At 49.8% G+C, this 19411-nt stretch overlaps 1 protein-coding gene across 3 annotated transcripts; it reads left to right on the plus strand.

The window, feature by feature from the left end:
- The first annotated feature begins 2979 nt into the window (after positions 1–2979).
- On the plus strand, positions 2980–18537 carry Gal3st1 (galactose-3-O-sulfotransferase 1). 3 transcript variants are annotated; one of them, NM_001109447.2, is given in 4 exon segments: positions 2980–3168; positions 4339–4559; positions 16132–16274; positions 17127–18537. In NM_001109447.2, coding segments are annotated over 2 exon segments (1272 nt in total). In that variant the 5' UTR covers positions 2980–3168; positions 4339–4559; positions 16132–16143; the 3' UTR covers positions 18268–18537.
- Positions 18538–19411: the final 874 nt, after the last annotated feature.

Consider the following 19411-nt stretch of genomic DNA (forward strand, 5'->3'; position numbering starts at 1 on the left):
GGCATTTCCTCAACCGAGGCTCCTTCCTCTCTGATGACTCTGGCTAATGCCAAGTTGACACACAAACCAGCCAGGACAACTGACCCCTTGTCAGCCTGACACATAAACGTCACTGTTAAACCACGACTTTCCTTTTTTTTTTTTTTTTTTTTTAAGATTTATTTGTTTATTATGTATAAGTACACCATCCGAAGCTGTCTTCAGACACACCAGAAGAGGGCATCGGATCCCATTACAGATGGTTATGAGCCACCATGTGGTTGCTGGGATTTGAACTCAGGACCTCTGGAAGAGCAGTCAGTGCTCTTAACCACTGAGCCATCTCTCCAGCCCCACGACTTTCCTTTCTTGCTCATCCCCAAGATCTCACATTAAAAACATAAAAGACTTTAAAAGTCCCATGTTTGGTCTTTACAAATTCAAACACATTAAAATTTCAGCCCCTTTAAAATAGCCAATCTATTAAAATTCAAACTCAACTGTGGGGTCTTGTAAACTACTTTCTTCAAGAGGAAAAATCAGGACATAGACAGTCACAATCAAAGCAAACCAAATTCTAACGGTCCAATGAGTGGGATCCACTCACCATCTTCTGGACCCCTCCAAAGGGGCACTTCTCTGCTCCACCTTCTGCAGCATACAGCCTGTCTCCTAGGGTCCACCTTGCTCTTTCTCTTTTGCTGCTGCTGTTCTCGGTAGCTATCCCAGTAGTACTGCTTCTCCAAAACGGTCCCTTGTGAAGCTGGGCTGCACTTTGACCAATAGCCTCTGTCCGGTGCCACACCACCAGCTTCCTTGCCTGAACCCTTCAGTCCTGGTCCTTCAACTGCCACTGAGGCTGCACCTTCACCAAAGGCCTTTTCCTGCCTCAGTGCAAAACATCAGCTGTTCTCCATGACCTTCAAAACCAGGAGCATCTGGGAGACTTCCACATTACCAAGTCCATGGCTGCCTCTGGAGCACATCTCTCTTCTCAAAAAACACTCCCAGAAGATTTCACCTCAGGGATGCTGATCTCTTTGTTTTGATTTCAAGACAGTTTCGCTGTGTAGCCCTGACTGTCCTAGAACTCTGTAGACCAGGCTGACCTCTGCCTCCAAGTGCTGGGATTAAAGGTGAGTGCCACCACCACCAGGCTCTGATTTAAATCATCACTAATTTCTTAGCTCCCGTTTACCCGCATCAACTGTCACAGTATTCACAGGTTTCTCTAAAGTGGTGCTGGTCTCTTGTTAATTGTGGCTGACATCAGCTTCAGCTGATGAGCACAACAGAATTTCAACTCAAAATAGCAGATGACCCTGATAGAATCTAAATTTCCCTCTAATCTAAATTTCCCTCTAATCTAAATTTCCCTCTAAAACGTCACAAGCCAGGCCTCTATTGTCTGTACTGCTCTTAATCTAATCTTAATTAATAATAATCTTTTAAGTTCCCCAGGAATTTCCCACTGAGCTCTCAACATGAAATGGCTTTTCTAGCCCAAAGTTGCAAAGTCCTTCCACAATCCTCCCACAAACACAGCAGTACCCCATTCCTAGTACCAGCTTGACTTAGGAAAGCGTTTCCTTGTCTTACACTTCCTGTCGCTGTCCATTGTTGAAGGAAGCCAGGGAAGGAACTCAAACAGGGCTGGATCCTCAGGGCAGAGCTGACGTAAAGGCCACTTGGGTTTCTGCTTAGTAGCTTGCCTTACTCAGCCTCCTTTCTTAGCCCAGGACCACCAGCCTAGAGAGGATACCACCCACTGTGGGCTGGGTCCTCCCCATTGATCACTAATTGGGAAAATGCCTTAAAGCTGGATCTCATAAAGGCATTTCCTCAGCTGATGACTAGCTCGCATCGAGGGAAAACCAGGTGAAAGATGAGGGGTGAGGCCTAAGAGCAAGTATAAAGCCACTCCCCAGAGGCTGTGATGCCCTAAGTAGGGTAGGCTGGGCTTTGCCCTCCCTGACCTAAGGGCCTGATGACCTGACAGGCCTGCTTTATATTGGCCCTGTATGTGGAGATGTGCTGCAGTGGCTGCACCTCACCTGAAGAGGAAGGCAAGAGTTTTGACAGGCTTTGGCTTGTAGACCCCAAGGTCCACCAATTTGGTGGTTTTACTGGAGTGAGAGTACTCTAATGCCATGTTCTGGCATGGCGGTTGGGAGGTTGGAAGAGGCAGGAACAAAGGGTAAGGACTTTCAGAGTCATAGCCTATAGCCTAGGAGGTGACTCAGGCCTGCATGGGTTTATGTGACTCTAGGGCCCACATGGACAAAGAAAGGCAAGCCCATCAGATAGGGACGAATGCCTGGCAGCCAGGCTCATGTGGAATTTTCCCCATTCCAGAGTTGCCTAGAAATGTCGGGGGCAGTGGGACTCTGACGTGGCCTGTGCTCCACCGGATGGCCAGCTGGTTCTGCACTGCCCACAGCTGGGGCTAATTCCAGACGAGTTCCCATCCTTGGTTTTCCTTTAGGATGAAGGCCAGCCTGAACCCAGGCAGGCACCTGCTTCCTACCCACCCAGACTTCTTGAGGTATCCTCAAGAGGAAAGGTAGCTGAACTGTGTAAGTGTCCCTGAGTCGGCCCAGGGATACGAGCTCTTCTTCACCTGTTTCCATTGGATTATACAAATGTGTTCCTGACTCATCAGAGGGAGCTAGGAAGAAGACCTATGTTCCACTGGATCCTGAGGAGCTCCAGTGCTGTCCATAAAAGGCCGCCCCCTTTCTCCGGAGCCCAGGCTCCCCTCCCCAACACTACCACCAAGCCCCAGGCACCCTCTATTCCCTTCTGGGCTGGCAGCAGGACAATGGATCCCTTGGCCCATCGGAGACAAACAGGCCTTGTTGGGCCGGAGGCGGGGGCGCGATATTGCGCCCCAGGGAGCTGAATACAGCTTCTGTGCCTCTTGGGCAGGCGCGCAGTGGACAGGACGGGGGAGGGGGCCGTGGCGCCCATTGGCCCTGGCGTCAGGGGCCGGGCCAGGCTGCTGGCCTCACCTGGCCGAGAGTATTGAGAACGGGTGCGGCAGCCGCTGCGGCGGCGGGGCGGGGGCATGGACCAGGCCTGCCAGCGCGCCGGGTCCCGGCGAGTGCGCCCCGCCGCCCAGTGAGCGCCACGGCGGCGGGGGCCGGGACCGACCCCTGCCACCCGGAGCCCAAGGAGAACAGGGCCAAGGTATGTCGGGGAGGTTTTGCACTCACCCTGGCTATGCCCTGCCTCAGCCTACTTCCTGAACATCCTGCCTACACTACCCCTGTAGTCAAACTGGGATCGATGATCGTGCTTGCCCAGCGAGGGATACAGAAATGCTGCAGAGCTGCTTCACCGACACTGTGTCCTGCAGCCTCTGGCTAGTTGCTTGCTCTGCTCTGGGTGCCCCTCCTCCCCGGACCCCGGAGTCCCTGAAAATGGGGTGGGTGGGGCTTGAGAAGGCTGGCTGTTGCACTCTGCTGAAACTGTGAGTTTGTTAATAATTAATCCTCTTGGACACTGTGGCCTCGGCCCTAGTGGAGAAGGAGGCAGGAATCTCCCCGCTCCTTACCTGCTTTCCCAGAAGGGGCTGTCACAGCAGAAACTGGTGGTCTTGGGCAATGACAGACTTGTGTTTGGGGGTATGCTCTAGGATGTGAGCCCCTGAGGAGATGAGGCCACGAAGGAGAGACTTCTCTAGTTAGGACAGGAAAGATCCTATATCCAACTGCACATTTCCGGAGCTGTGGGCCAGTGTTCCATAAAGGGATCTCAGGTTGGTCTACTCCCTTGGTGAGAGGCCAGCACAGAGCGAAAGCCTTCTTTTCTCTGTGGAGCCACCCTCCTTCCTGAGCTGTCTGTGCTGACAGGCACACATCTGGCTGCAGGAACCGACACCTGACACCCAAGGTTACCGGGGTAATAGTGAGGATGCCATGGAAATCTTCAGGAGGAAAGAGGTGTGGAGGGAGAGCCAATCAGAAGAGCTCAGTCTCTTCCTCTTTGGAGGGGGTGACCTGAGGTCCAGAGGGGTGCATAGGCACTCCTAAGCTGATCTGCACTGGGCTATAGGCGTCGGTGCTATTGATCCAGAGGGAGGATACTGAGGCTCAAGGAGTCAGTCAGTGCCTTGCTGAAAGGTCATACCATTCAGAAGCGGCTGTGTTCGCTGCAAATCAGAGTTTGGGTTTTTGTTTTTGTTTTTTGTTTTGTCTTGTTTTTTGGTCCCCATCTCGGGACCCCAGCGCCCCCCCCAACCCCCCCCTTCCGGAACTCCTCCTGCCCAAACTGGAGAAGAAATGGCTTCCTTGATATCTCTTTTGTTTCCTGGGTTCTGTGCCGAATTCTCATTCGAGATAAATCTGTCACTCACAGTACCTCTCTCTGAGCTCTAAGGAAGAGTAAACAAACCTGTGTGGGAGAGCAGTGATTCACTCAGAATGGCCCACAAATAGTGGGACTCTAGGCCCTATCTGTGGCTTGTGACAAGCTTCTTGCTTTGGTTCTACTCCATGAGAGATGATAGAGAGGGCATGGCAGAATGGAGCAGAAGCTCCCCCAAAGGTTACCAGATTGGAGACCTCTGGAATCATCAGGTGAGAGCTCTCTCCAGGGCAGAGGTTAGGCCCACAGTTAGAGCCTTTCTGTGATACTCCCTGTCTGCCTCAGTTTTACTGGGTGTGGAATATGAGTGTCAAGGCAAACTGGGTATAAAACATGGGAAACATTGATCACTGAAAGGGTGAGGTGGCATATATATTGATCTAAAGGGACCCAAGTTGTCCATTAGCATAACCAGATCACTGCCTCGAGTTAGGCACTGAGCTAAGGACTCTGCACGACTCTCACTTTTGTCGTCCCAGAGAGACAGAGAGAGATAGCCTCACCTTTACGTGTTAGGACAGAAACAGTTTCTTGCCAGAGATCACACGGTTTCAGAACTCAGAAGCAGGATTGTATTAAGGGCATCCTGAGTCTGGAAATGGACAGTGGGTGTGTGGTGTCTTCAATACCTCCATAAACTTTTCTACCATGCTATGTGTTCACACAATCAAGTACATCTTTAGACTGTGACTGGTATAAAGTATTGATATTTACCCTCCACGTTAAGTCCTGGAGATGTGTGTGTATGTGTGTGTGTGTGTGTGTGTGTGTGTGTGTGTGTGTGTGTGTGTGTGTAATGGAGTGGTTTGGTTTCTTGTTGACATCTGTGATGTGCCACTTCCCACTAGAGCTGCTTTGGGTACTCGGATCTGCTACCAGGAAGGCTAGGAGTTTTGCATGAGCAGGGTAGTGTCTCAGAGAGAGCTGTGAATGTGCTTCAAGGTCTAGCTTTGCCACAGTGGCTGGGCCCATTTCTCCACCTGTTACTTAGAGCTACCATGCAATACTGAGAGATTCTGTTGGGTGCCGAGTGCTCCTGTGTGGGTATGTGTGTGTGTGGGTGGGTGTGGGTGTGTGGGTGTGGGTGTGTGTGCTGCAATTTTGTGATTGCCCTTTGAAACATTAGATTGCTAGGCACTGTGGCACATGCTCATATTTCTAGCATTTGGGAAACTGAGCAGGAAGATCACCAGTTTGAAGTCAGTCAGGAGCACAGTGAACTAACTGGTTTACACAAGGAGCATGAGCACACACGCACACACACACGAAGAACGGAAAAGAAGGAGGAAGGACACCTGAGAGAATAGAAGAGAGGAGACATTGTAACATTAAAAACTGCCTTCTAATGGGGTTGGGGATTTAGCTCAGTGGTAGAGCGCTTGCCTAGCAAGTGCAAGGCCCTGGGTTTGGTCCCCAGCTCCGAAAAAAAAGAAAAAAAAAAAAAAGAACTGCCTTCTAAATCATGAGAGCCAAGCCTAGAACCATTGGCATCACAGCTCCAGTCATAGGAGTGGAAGGGTGACAAGATGTCAGGACTGTGAGCTTGGAGATGTCCTGTGAGCCAACTAGTTAGGGTCCAGATAAAATGCCCTGCTAGATGACACTCCCCATCTCTGCTCTAGGACCCTACTCCAGAGAGCCTCAAAGTGAAAAAGTGTCTGGACCCTTGTGAGTCACTCCCAGAGGGAGGTCCACGGTGTGCCCCTCACTTCCCAGCTCTGTTCTGCCATTGGCTATACCTTTCCATTTCAGACACTAAGGTTTGGAAAGAGCAGTGTGCTGGACTCAGAAACATGAGGTGTGCCCCGAGTGTGTTTGCGCATGCGCGCCTGCTGGTCAGAAGGCAGCTTCCACGATTGGCTTTCTTTCCACCATGTGGGTTCTGAAAATCAAACTTGAGTTATCAAGTTTGGTGCAAACACCTTTACCTGCTGAGATGTCTTGCTGGCCCATTATTTATAAAGTTTTACTATTTCCCAAAGTAATACAGAATATATATATATATATATATATATATATATATATATATATATTCACATTGTATGTAAGGAATCAAATTGTGTCATTGATGGTAAGTGACCCCATTCTCTGGGGTACACTTTCCATTTGGTGCCATCTCAGGCCCTTTAATCTAAGTACAGAGGTACAGTTTTGCTCTTATGAATACATTCATTCTTTACAGTGTGTAACAAGGCAGCTCTTTTAACATCTGGTCCTCAGTTTCCTTGTCTGTGAAATGAACATAAAAGGTCTATTCTAGTTCGCTTTCTGCCTAGGGAAGGTGCTGCCCGCAGTGGACTGAGCCCTCTTCCATGGTAAAAACCCTCACAGATATTTGGTTATCAGTTCGAGATGCAGCATTGGCTTCCCTGCACCACAGCCTCTGTGTGTTGACCCTGAGGAATTTGCCTCAAAGATACTGGTCTCTTCTTAATCACACCAGATTCCTCAGCCCTGGTTAACAAGCATCAATTGTCTCAGTAATGCAAAGCTTTCACAGATTCTTTTTTTTTTTAACCTTTAAAAAAAAGATTTATTTATTTTATGTATGTGAGTCACTGTAGCTGTCTTCAGACACACCAGAAGAGAGCATCAGATCTCATTACAGATGGTTGTGAGCACATTACATGTGGTTGCTGGGAATTGAACTCAGGACCTCTGGAAGAGCAGTCAGTGCTTTTAACCACTGAGACATCTCTCCAGCCCCTTTCCAAGGATTCTTAATCTAAAATATCACACAGACAGCCCTGAGGGAACCTCCTTGACCAGATCTCCACTGTCTGTACTTCTCTCAGCATTTATCTTATGTTCTAACTTCCCACAGGTCAGCTGGACCATCAACTCTGAGCATTCAAAGTTCCAAATACACACTTCTCAAAAACAAAACACAAACACAAAAACAAAACATCAAAGAAACCAACAAGGCCTGCAGTCAGGTCTGTCATGCCCATACCCCTGCTTTCTGGTACCCATTTCTGTTCTAGTTAGGTCTCTGTTGCTTGTGATAAACACCATGGCCAAAAAAAGCATCATGTGAGAAAGAGAACTTATTTTAGCTTACAAGGTTACAGTTCCTCATTGGGAATGCCAGGACAGGGAATGCTCAAGGCAGGGGTTTAAAGCAGAAAATACTGTTTAGTGACTTACTCCCTGGATCCGTGCTAAGCGACCTTTCCAGGCCTGCTCACCCGGAGATGGTGTTCCCCTTGCCACCCAGACACTCCTACATCAATTGGCAATCAAGAAAATGCCCTCCTAGACATGGCCATAGATCAATCAGGTGGAGGCATAGGTCACATTCTTGCTGTCTGATTCACACCTTAAAGCTGCCTTCAAACTAGGCCAGCCCAGAAGGCAGAAAAGCCGCCATACACATTAGAAAAAAGTAAAATGGCCTCCCAGTCAGGGTGGTCCTCAAAAAGAGCCGACATACCTGTATGTACTCTTTAGGGATTGCTTATTGGGAGAAAGAGCTTCAAAACTGGGCCTTCGAGTGGGAGAGCATTGGAGGAACAGAATAACATACCACCAACAGCAAACAGACCCTTAAAGGGAAAGAGGACGTGGGGAGGAACTTTATTACGATGCACAGCTTAGTAAGGGTAGGACTGAGAGGGACAGCCTCTGTAGGCAGACCGGTGGTGGTGGGTGAGCTTGACCGTCCGGGATTTTACACTATTATTAAATGTAATTTCCTGTGTCTTTAGAGCCTTCTGCTTGAGCCATTATGAGAGTGTGGGCATCTAAGGAAGAATGGACTCAACAAAGTCTCTCTGATAAGGGACAAAGTTAACAGGAAACTGCGCTAAACCTAAGATTGCTGTGCTGGCTAAGCTTGAGCTTCAGGAGACTAGGTACTTTCTCCCTCCAAGGCCCCAGGACAGCATCTCTAGCCAGCCGGAAACCTGAAAAATGGGTCCACGCTGTGCATGTGACCCTGTTATTTGCTCAGGCAGGCTGCCCAGCATGGCATGAACTCTTTGATGAAAGACTTCATATTCAGAGACGCCATGCTTCCTCTGCACGCCTGGGTCTGATAGCTGTTACCCTGGAGGTCCTATATTGGCCAATTAACATCTCTGTCTGGCAGGTCTTAGTATCTTTAGGTCTGAGCTACAGGCAGGTGTGTGTTTGACCTGTAACTTTGTTGCTCCACACTCTGCCTCTGTGGACCTTAGTTTCTTTTTTATGATGGGCCTGAGAGGGGTAGTTGACCCACAGAGCAGCCAGAAAGTTTGAATAGGCTGCCCACACAGGAGTATCAGTTCACCTCTTTCCAGTTTCCCTCTTTGCCTTCAAGCTTGCAGTGCCTGTGCCCTTGGCCCAAGGACACCTAGAACTTTGCTGAGCCCTTGGGTAAATGAACGACCCAGCTGTTAGGGTCTAAAGAAGGGTGGGGATCGCCCAGGGCTGTCCAGCCAGAGGACAGCAAGAAGACCATGGCACCTGGGCATTCCATTCATTATCCCCAGGGAGGGTGCTCATAAATATTCATATGCACGGGGTGTGGGGGTGCGGAAGGAGCCAGCTAGCTGCCTGCTGGGTATCATTGGAGCATTCTTGTCACTGACTGCAGAGGCAGCCCGGTTGTTGGGAGAGGAAAGGGGCAGCCAGTCACAGCCCAAGGTGAGTGTGTCCCCTGTCTCCTGCAGGGAGAGCAGAGGATCTATGCAGTGCTAACACTCTCAGTCAGCTTTTCCAACCTGGGCAAGTTTCACAGCATGTAGGTTGTAATGGATGAGTCCTGTTTCTCCTTTGGTCCTGCAGGGTCCTAGCTGACCTGGAGGATGTTGGGTTTGGCTTGCTACCAGTTACCAGGATGATGTGGCTGGCTAACCCACGAAACTGGGGATTAATGAGGGAAATGACAAGGGAGCCATCTATCCTAGTGCCCGCCTTGGTCACCATCACGAGCAGGAGGAGGCACAGAACCTATTTTTCTAGTCATGTCTTCTACTTCCCCTGTGCTGTGTGACCTTGAGGACATTGTTGCCTTCTCTGAGGTTTGGCCTCCCTGCTTCTCTGGAAACCTACTTCTCAATGCCATTCATTTTCTATCAGACCGTTTTAGGCTAGTGTGTGCACAATGGGATGGGGACAGTCTGGGACCCTGGCAGGGGCATAGTAATGATCAATCCAGCAAATGTCTGCCCTGTGCAAGCCCTGTGCCTGTGTGTTCCGTCTACACATCGAGAATCCTATGATGACAGAACATTGGCATTATTTTAGAGGCGAAATTACAACCCACGGAAGGAAACAGCCTTGCTTAGGACATAGAGCAAGCTGGAGTGTTTGCGTGTGTATGTGTGTGTTGGCACTTAAAATTATATTTAATTAGTTATTGTGGGAAAGAGGTGAGAGAGTGGAGGTCAGAGGACAAATTCTGGGACCTGGGGTTCAAAATTAGGTTATGTTTTGGTAGCCAGTACCTTTCATTTACCAGCTGAGCTGTCTCACCTTCATATTTAGTTTCCCCAAACAGGGTCTCTCTCTCTCTCTCTCTCTCTCTCTCTCTCTCTCTCTCTCTCTCTCTCTCTCTCTCTCGCCTAATCTGTCCTCAAACTCACCCTCCTCTTGCCTCTGCATTGGGATTACAGGTGTGCACCACCATACCTGGCTTCAGAGCTGGGCTTTTAAGACCAGAACCCAGGCTGGGAGCCGACTCTTTCTAGGTCTCTTGTGTGTTCCTCACATGCATGTCTTTGTACATGAATTATTCTCACCACCACATGCATATTCTTGCGTATGAGTGATTATCCTATGTTTGGCTCACGCACGGTAGGGCTCGGGAAGTTTATTTGTTTGTCTCCTTAAGACAAGATCTTGATCTGCGGCCCACTCTCTCTGACCTCTAAGACCTCAGCTTCCTGAGTGCTTGGGTCATAGGCATGCACCCTCACACCCAGTGAGGGGTAGCGAATACATGATAGTCCTCGTCATCTCTATCACCATCACCACCACCATCATCACAATCATCACCACCACCACCATCATCACCATCACCATCATCACCACCACCATCATCATCACCATCACCATCACCTCCACCATCATCATCACCATCACCATCATCACCACCACCATCACCATCACCATCACCTCCACCATCATCATCATCACCATCACCATCATCATCATCATCATCATCATCATCATCATCATCATCATCATCACCATCATCATCCTCAGTGCTGAGGACAGAACCTAGGGGTTGCTGCACACAAAACGAACTTTACCACAGTTACATGCTAAACCTTCTTGGGGCCTTTGACATGACCCTCACAGTACGACTGTCACCCAGGTGGTAGCTGTCTGGCTAAAGGTCGTATCTACACTCTTCCCCAAGATGCCCAGGCCATGGGGTGTCATTTACCAAACATTCACCAAGTGCCAGGCTCAAGGATCTCTGGGGTGAATCACCTGCAGCTGGTCAAAAGTGTATGTGGGGTGTACCTCTCCTGTGAGGCAGGACTGGGCCCCTGGTCAACAATGATGACAATGGCTAATTGTCACTGCTATTAATAATTGATACTCTGATCACCTGTCATTGGAACCACAGAGCTTTGAGGTTGATCTCCCTCAAGCTAGGCTCCTGGGTACTAGTCAGTCCGGTTTCTAGCTTTAGTTTGCTCAGAGTGACTTCGTTACTTTGTGTCCTGCATCTACTGGAGGAGACCCAAATGCAACAGAGGAGGGGTTTCGTTACCAAATTCGCAGAGGTCACACAGCAAGGGGGTGAGGAGCCTTGGATACCTCAAGAAGCTGACCCAGACGAACCAGTCACCAAGGTCCCTTCTATTTCTCATCCCTTCATATTACCTGTCAGCTCTGCCCACTACGGTCAGACAGTTCTATGTTCCTAGGACAGAGCCCAGACTATGCCTTGACCTGTCACTCCTGCCCCTCCCTTCCCCCACTCCCCGGCTTCAGATACCCTACACATGAGCTGCTATCTACAAAGTAAGGAGCTATGTATGGGAGATCCACAAACACCGGCTCAAAATCCTGCCCTGCCCTTATTTGCTGAGTGACTCGGAGCAAACCATGTCACCTATTGGAGCCCCATTCTCTGCATCTACAAAACGGGGTGATGGTTCGACACAGTTGCATCCTCTGAGTGGAATTACGTAGTTGCTGTGGGAAAAGCTCCTGTCCTAGGTCTGGCTTCTAACAGAGACTCAAGTAGCCCCGTGGGGGTCTCAGTACACACAGGGACCTAGTGAGGTTTCAAAAAACCCAAATGGTAGAATGAGCGAATCCGTGATGTTTCGCGGGTTGGGGAGCACGCTGTCCTGGGTGAGGTCAGGAAGCCCCTGATTGGCAGTTTAGGATGCTGGTCTGCCCCCTACTGCCAGTCCTCCACCGTAGACCACCATCACTGAAGCTACTCGGAGTTCCGGAAAGTACTCTGGTGAGTGGGGCGCGACAGGGTGGGCCCTCAGGCTTGGCAAAGAGCCAGCTATGAGAATCTTCATCCCTCTAACCCTAGACAAACTAAGACCTTATGCCTACGGTCTGTTCCCGGCCTGTTCCATGAGCTGACTTTCTGCTAGCCCGGACTCCCTACCCTCAGCACAAGGTTGGCGGCTGACTGGAACTCACCAGGCAGATTAGTGGGCAGCTCCTCCCAGTCCCCTATCACGGCTCCTTGCCCAGAACTCAGGAGGGTTGGAGCCAACACCGAAATGATAACTGCGCTAACTGCTCAGGAGGCTCCCCAGGGTCCTAGGGGATCCCTGTCTTGTCTGAAGTCAATGTCAAAGGCCAGCCCTGAGGGATCCAGCTGTGCTTGGTGGCACACGCCTTTAATCCCAGTACTGGGGAAACAGGGGCAGCAGGTGGATCTCAATGAGTTGAGGCAGCTTGGTCTACAGAGTGAGTTCTAGGACTGCCAGGAGTACATAGTGAGGGCCTGTCTTGCAAGCAAGCTAGCAATAAACCAGATACTGAGGTCCATATCTTCCCTCCTGGTCCCTGTCCTGACTAGGTTTTTATGGGTTGTGTTGTTGTTGTTGTTGTTAGTTTGGTTTGGTTTTTGTGACACTGTCTTATGATGTAGCCCAGGCTGGCCTGAACACTTGACCCCCAAGCGTCCCCTAGGATTACAGTCACGTATACAGTCATGTGTCACTTTAAACTGTGAAGGTGGCACAGCCCAGTGGTAGAATTCTTGCCTGGAATGTTGGAGGCCCTAGGCGAATCCTGGCAATGCTTAGGGAAAAAAAAGGGGGGAGGGGTGCAAAAACCCAGAACCTGATCAAGAGGCAACTTATTGTCCCCTTTCCTATTAAATAGTATATATGAAATGCGACTGTTGCGAAACTGATTAATTTAGAAAAATATTTCTCTCTGTACCCCTCCCCAGATATGCTCAGAGGATTGGCCTCTGGAGATGTAGAACACTGGTTGAGATCCTTAAATCCAAAGTCTGAAATTAAAGACCTAAAATCTGAAAACTTTTTGAATATCCACAAGTGGAAAATTCCACAGCTGGCCTCATGCAATAAGTCACAGTCAAAGCGTTGGTATGACACAAATATTGCATGAAATTCATTCTGGCTGTGCATTTTAGATATGTAATAAATGCATTTCATGTTTAGATTTTGTCTGTTATCAAGAGCTTTTATGTGTTTTATGTGTTTACACATGTTCATATGAATATGAATGTGTGTGTGTACATGCATGTAGAATCCAAGATCAATATGAAGTGTCTTTTTTTTAAAGATTTATTTATTTTATGTATATGAGTACACTGTAGCTATCTTCAGACACACCAGAAGAGGGCATCAGATCCTATTACAAATGGTTGTGAGCCACCATGTGGTTGCTGGGATTTGAACTCAGGACCTCTGGAAGAGCAGTCAGTGCTCTTAATCTCTGTGCCACCTCTCCAGCCCCTTTGATTGCCTTCTACCTTTGTTAGTTTGGTTTTTAAGACAGGGTTTCTCTACCTAGCCCTGGCTGTCCTGGAACTCACTCTGGAGACCAGGCTACCCTAGGAATGAGAGATCACCTGCCTCTGCCTCCTGAGTCCTGGGATCAAAGGTGTGGGCCACCATGCCTAGCTTCACCCACCTTACTTTTTGAGGCAGGGTCTCGCATTAAACCCAAAGCTTGCTTGACTCACTCAGCCGGCTGGGCAATGAACTCCTCCAGAGGCTAGTCTGGTAGCCTCTGCCTACCCAGAACTAGAATTACAACTGTGCCCTGCAGCTAGCTTTTGTTTTTAATGTGGTGTTAGGAAACTTGAAGCCATCTCTATGCTTGAGTAGCAAAGATTTTTGCCAGCCGTACATCTCTCCAGACCCAGTAAGATAGTTCTTTTTTTTTAAAAAAGATTTATTCATTTATTATATATAAGTACACTGTAGCTGTCTTCAGACACACCAGAAGAGGGCATCGGATCTCATTACAGATGGTTGTAAGCCACCATGTGGTTGCTGGGATTTGAACTCGGGACCTCTGGAAGAGCAGTCGGGGCTCTTAACTGCTGAGCCATCTCTCCAGCCCAAGATAGCTCTTTACACGTAGGAACATAACTCAAAATAGAAAGTACAAAATCAGAACGGTCTCTGGTGCTACGTATTTCTGGTAAAGCACACTTCCCTGTCCTTCAGCAGATGCTTGCGTCTGCCCAGGCTGTCGTGTAGGTTTACCTAGGCACATGTATGGATTGGGAGCAGTGGGGCATATCGTTCCAGAATTTTCTGGGTGTTTTTGGGTTATTTTTAGAATTGTTATGTTTGGGTTGTTTTTGTTTTTGTTTTTGTTTTTGAGACAGGGTCTCTCCTGGTTATACTGGAACTAGCTCTGTAAACCACGCTGGTGACAAACTCTCAGAGATATTCCTGACTCTGCCTCCCAAGTGCTGGGATTAAAGGTGTGCATCATCTTGCCTGGTTAAGATTTATTTATTCTAAAGTGTGTGTGTGTGTGTGTGTGTGTGTGTGTGTGTGTGTGTGTGTGTATGTGGTGTGTCTGTCTGTCTGTCTCTGTCTCTGTGTGTGCATGCGTGTGTCTGTCTCTGTCTCTCTGTCTCTCTGTCTCTCTGTCTCTCTCTTTTTCTGTGTGTGTGCATGCGTGTGTCTGTCTCTGTCTCTCTGTCTCTCTGTCTCTCTGTCTCTCTCTTTTTCTGTGTGTGTGCATGCGTGTGTCTGTCTCTGTCTCTCTGTCTCTGTGTGTGTGTGTGTGGTGTGTCTGTCTCTGTCTGTCTCTGTCTCTGTCTCTCTCTGTGTGTGCATGCATGTGTCTGTCTCTCTCTCTTTCTCTGTGTGTGTGTGTGTCTGCCTCTGTCTCTCTTTCTCTCTCTCTGTTCGTGTGTGTGTGTGTGTGTGTGTGTGTGTGTGTGTGTGTGTGTGTGTGTGTGTAAGACCACAGTGTCTAGAAGAGACCATCATACCCACTGGAAGCTAGAGTTGCAGGCAGTTGTGAGCTACCCCACATGGGTGCTGGGAACAGAACTCCATTGTGTCTTCATGGCTGGCTGACTTTTCTTTCTTTCTTCCCTTTTCTTTTTTTCATCGATAGATGACTTCTGGGAATGGGCTTGGTGTATATGATGTCCCTTTTGTCCCTTGCTGCTGCTACTGAAATTTTCTCCCACCTTCCATTTTCTAATCAAGTTGCCATGAGTACCTTTGACACACATGACTTTATACACTGATGTATCCATGTGTTTCCCCTGACCAGTGGCATGTCAAGGAACCTCATTTAACGTCACTGGCCCTCTGGGAACACTCTCCCCAGCCCTTGCCCAGCCTTACACTGAGAGCAACAAGTCAGCAACAAGTCGTTGTCACAGGGGAGGAAACCTCCCCTCCAGTATGGCTTCTTCCTCTGTCGATTTCCTATGTTCTTTGCTTTGGGAGGAACTTCTTATGTGACACTTTTCTGGGGGTGGGCCTCTCAGCAAGCACTCATGAGGTCACTTTCCCAGAGAAGTTCCCTGTCAGTGCTCCCTCCACATGGGCTTGGTGACATACCACAAGTATGGTCACAGGGAGGTGTGTGTGACCTCCCGAAGCCTCAGGGGCTTGGAAACAGCAGCTAGGGGAGAAATGGAAAGTTTCAGCCTTTCTGTACACCTATGGGGATGTAGGAAAGTTCCCTTACCCCAGCAGCTTGGACCTCATGCATTACTGTTGACGGCTCAAGTCTCCCGTGGGTAGGACCATTGTATCCACATTTGTTTGGCACCCCAAACAAATAATAACAAAAGTTCACCCAGACACCCTGTTAAAGCGAGTCACTAGTTTTGTGTGTTTGCTTGTTTTCAAGACAGTGTTTCTCTGTGTAGCTCTGGCTGTCCTGGAACTTGCTCTGTAGACCAGGTTGGCCCTCAAACTCACAGAGATCTGCCTGCCTCTGCCTCCAAAGGGCTAGGACTAAAGGCGTGTGCCACTACTGCCCAGCTGACTCAACAGTTTTTAATGTGTACATTTTATGCAGTATTTGGAACATAACTATACAATTAAATATCTTTTTTTTTTCATTCTAGCAGAGAAGGTAATACAGGAGACAGGGAAGGCCGTCCCTGAGCTCTGAGGTAGAAAAGATTCTAGCCTTCTGTGAACTGAGGCTAGAGCTGAGACAGATTTTCTCTTCCTTTTGTCCCTCAAAATGCATTCATTATACACCTAAAAGGTCTACAAAGATGACTGTCATCACCCGTGTTCTTACTAGTTGGCTAAAAGAACCACACTCTGAAGAACTCCCTCTCTGCCCAGTTGGAGACTCCCTGGGACCAAGGTTTTGACCCTTCTGTTCTGTTTGTGCTGTCCCCAGCGGTTTCCTGAGATGACTCTACTGCCGAAGAAGCCCTGCAAGTCCAAGGCCAAGGGGCTAGTGCTGGGGGCTCTCTTAACCAGTTTCCTATTGCTGCTGTACTCCTATGTGGTACCTCCACTGTATCCCAACTTGGCCTTCACGTGAGTGACGTCAAGGTGGACGTGGGGCGGGGCTTCGGTACGGTCTACAATAGAAGCTTCCCATTGGACTACTACCCAGCACCACCTGCACCATGATGTATAGGGCAGACATTCTGGTAGAACTCTTGGTGCAACCCAGGCCTCAGTGTGTGCCTGAAGCGGCAAGAAGGGTAGAGCATAGCCCATAGAGCAGAAAGTCACAGTGTGTCCCGGGCTTGAATTATCATCTGAGGCTCCAATAGGGCCACAGTATGGCCCAGGATAGAGACGGGCTGTGGTTTGTCCCAGAATACTACCTGGCACAAGGGCCTGGATTCGAACTTTTCAAACTTGGGCCTATGGAACTGTGTCCCTCTTCCTAAGCAGCCAGGCTCTCCTGTCTCCTCATGAGGCTGCCCATGGCACTGCCTGCTCCTCAGTTAGCGGTACTAGGGTAATCTGAAAAATTATTACCAATAACTGATCTCAGCTGTTAAGATTCTTCCAGGGGTCCCCGGTTCAATTCCTGGCACCCACGTGGCAGATCACAACTGTCTGGAATTTTGGTTCCAGGGGATCTGATACTCTCACACGGACATAAGTGCAGGCAGAGCACCAATGTCTATAAAATAAAAATAAATAAATTATTTAAAGACAAAACAAAAAACAAATCCCCAACAATCTCGAGCAGGAGAAATTGCGGCTGGGTTGGTAGAGTGCTTTTCTAGTACCCATAAAGCAATGGTGTTAAACCTTCAGGGATGCATTGAGTGGATTGTGGCTGCCTACTGGTCCAGCTCAGGCCCCTCCCAGCTCCCCGATGGTACTGTCACTCGCAACCTCCTGACTTCTCCATCCCTGTCTCCCCCCCAGGACCTCAGAGGCTGCAGCGCCCTGCTCCCCTGTCCCCAATGAGCCAGTGGCAGCCACTCCCGCCAACGGCTCTGCCGGAGGGTGCCAACCTCGGCGGGATATTGTGTTCATGAAGACGCACAAGACCGCCAGCAGCACGCTGCTCAACATCCTCTTCCGCTTCGGCCAGAAGCATGAGCTCAAGTTCGCCTTCCCCAATGGCCGCAACGACTTCCACTACCCATCGTACTTCGCACGAAGCCTGGTGCAGGACTACCGGCCAGGGGCATGCTTCAATATCATCTGCAACCACATGCGCTTCCACTACGAGGAGGTGCGCGGGCTGGTGCGGCCGGGTGCTACCTTCATCACGGTCATCCGCGACCCCGCTCGTCTCTTCGAGTCCTCCTTCCACTACTTTGGGTCCGTGGTGCCGCTCACCTGGAAGCTGTCGAGTCGCGACAAGCTGGCTGAGTTCCTGCAGGATCCCGATCGCTACTACGACCCAAGCAGCTACAACGCGCACTACCTCCGTAACCTGCTCTTCTTCGACCTGGGCTACGACAGCAGCCTGGATCCGGGCAGCCCGCGCGTGCAGGAGCACATCCTGGAGGTGGAGCGCCGCTTCCACCTGGTGCTGCTGCAGGAGTACTTCGACGAATCCCTGGTGCTGCTCCGGGAGCTGCTGTGCTGGGACCTGGAGGACGTGCTGTACTTCAAGCTCAACGCGAGGCGCGACTCGCCGGAGCCGCGGCTCTCAGGCGAGCTGTACCGCCGAGCCACCGCCTGGAACCTGCTGGATGTGCGTCTCTACCGCCACTTCAACGCCAGCTTCTGGCGAAAGGTGGAGGCCTTCGGGCGCGAGCGCATGGCGAGCGAGGTAGCCAAGCTGCGCCGAGCTAACGAGCACATGCGCAGCATCTGCATAGATGGCGGCCAAGCGGTTGATGCGGAGGCCATCCAGGACTCCGCCATGCAGCCCTGGCAGCCCCTGGGCATCAAGTCCATCCTGGGTTACAACCTCAAGAAGAGCATCGGGCCACAACACGAGCAGCTCTGCCGGCGCATGCTCACGCCCGAGATCCAGTACCTGTCTGACCTTGGTGCCAATCTCTGGATCACCAAGCTCTGGAAGTTCTTTAGGGACTTTCTAAGATGGTGATGTACTCGGCCCACCTCCTGTTTGGCTTCCTACTGCAGAAAGGCCGGGCAGGGAAACTTTGGCACCTAGCCCTCCCCAGCCACGCCTAGTGCCATCTGGGGTCCCTAGGGTCATAGCTATCCGAGACTGGTCTCTCTGCACGAGAGGGCCTAACTGAGAGGTATTTAACTAATTATGGCATTTTAAAAAAATTTAAATCCCCTTTATCTCCAGCCTCTACTTACAAGGGGAGACTCAGAAGTAAAGAAATTTTATGCGTTTTTTTGTTAATCGGCCTCACTGTGGTGACTGGAGGGGCTCTGGGATGGAACCTTTAGAAGGGTATCTATAGACTGGAGTGCATCGGAGGGCAGGGACCGAGTGCGTTTGTTACTTGCTGAAGTCAGGCGTGTTCCAGAGCTGCCAAAACATGGAGAATCAAGCGTGTGACTGAGCACAGGCTCTGTCCCTCCTCCTAGTGGATGAGTGCTTTGAGGGCATTATTTTAGCATAAACGTTTAGTGGCCTGGGGATTTTAATTATCTCATGTGACCAAATCAGGAAGGAGGCAACTTTACCGCTCAGGTTATAAAGTACTTACAGAGCTGTTTGGCAGCAGTGGGGACCAGATTAGAACAGAGATTAAAAACAAACGTGTGTATGAAGTGTGCACACGTGCACGTGACAGGGAGGCGGGGGGGGGGGCATTCTGTGGGGCATGGGGCAAGCCAGCCCTGAATCGCACCAGTTTTCGCAGTGGCTACAGTAACTCTTTGAGGCAGACACAATTGGCGTCCCTTTAGGATGTGGTATCTGATATCCTAAGAGGGGAGGGATTTGCTGGGGGAGGGTCGCATCTAATTCAGGACCCTGTGCCAAGGATCCCCACCCCCCAACACTTTTCCGTATTCAGTACCCATTTCACACTGTACCCAATGGCCCCTTTCTGGTGTCCAGCCCAGCAGCTTCTGTCTCCACTGCTCCTTTCACTCGCTGCCATCCAGACTGCTTCACACAGCTGCTCTTTAATCTCAAAGACATCCGGCATCCACCCAATAGCCCAAGTTTGTCTGAATCCTCTTGTGGATTGTACTCAGAGATAAAGATGGCCGCCAAGGCAGTCGAGCACGGTGAGCCGTCGCCTGGGGAAAGAGTTAGCTGTGAC

The sequence above is a fragment of the Rattus norvegicus genome, chromosome 14, assembly GCF_021556685.1.
Source record: "Rattus norvegicus strain SHRSP/BbbUtx chromosome 14, alternate assembly SHRSP_T2T, whole genome shotgun sequence".
In the NCBI taxonomy this organism is placed as follows: domain Eukaryota; kingdom Metazoa; phylum Chordata; class Mammalia; order Rodentia; family Muridae; genus Rattus; species Rattus norvegicus.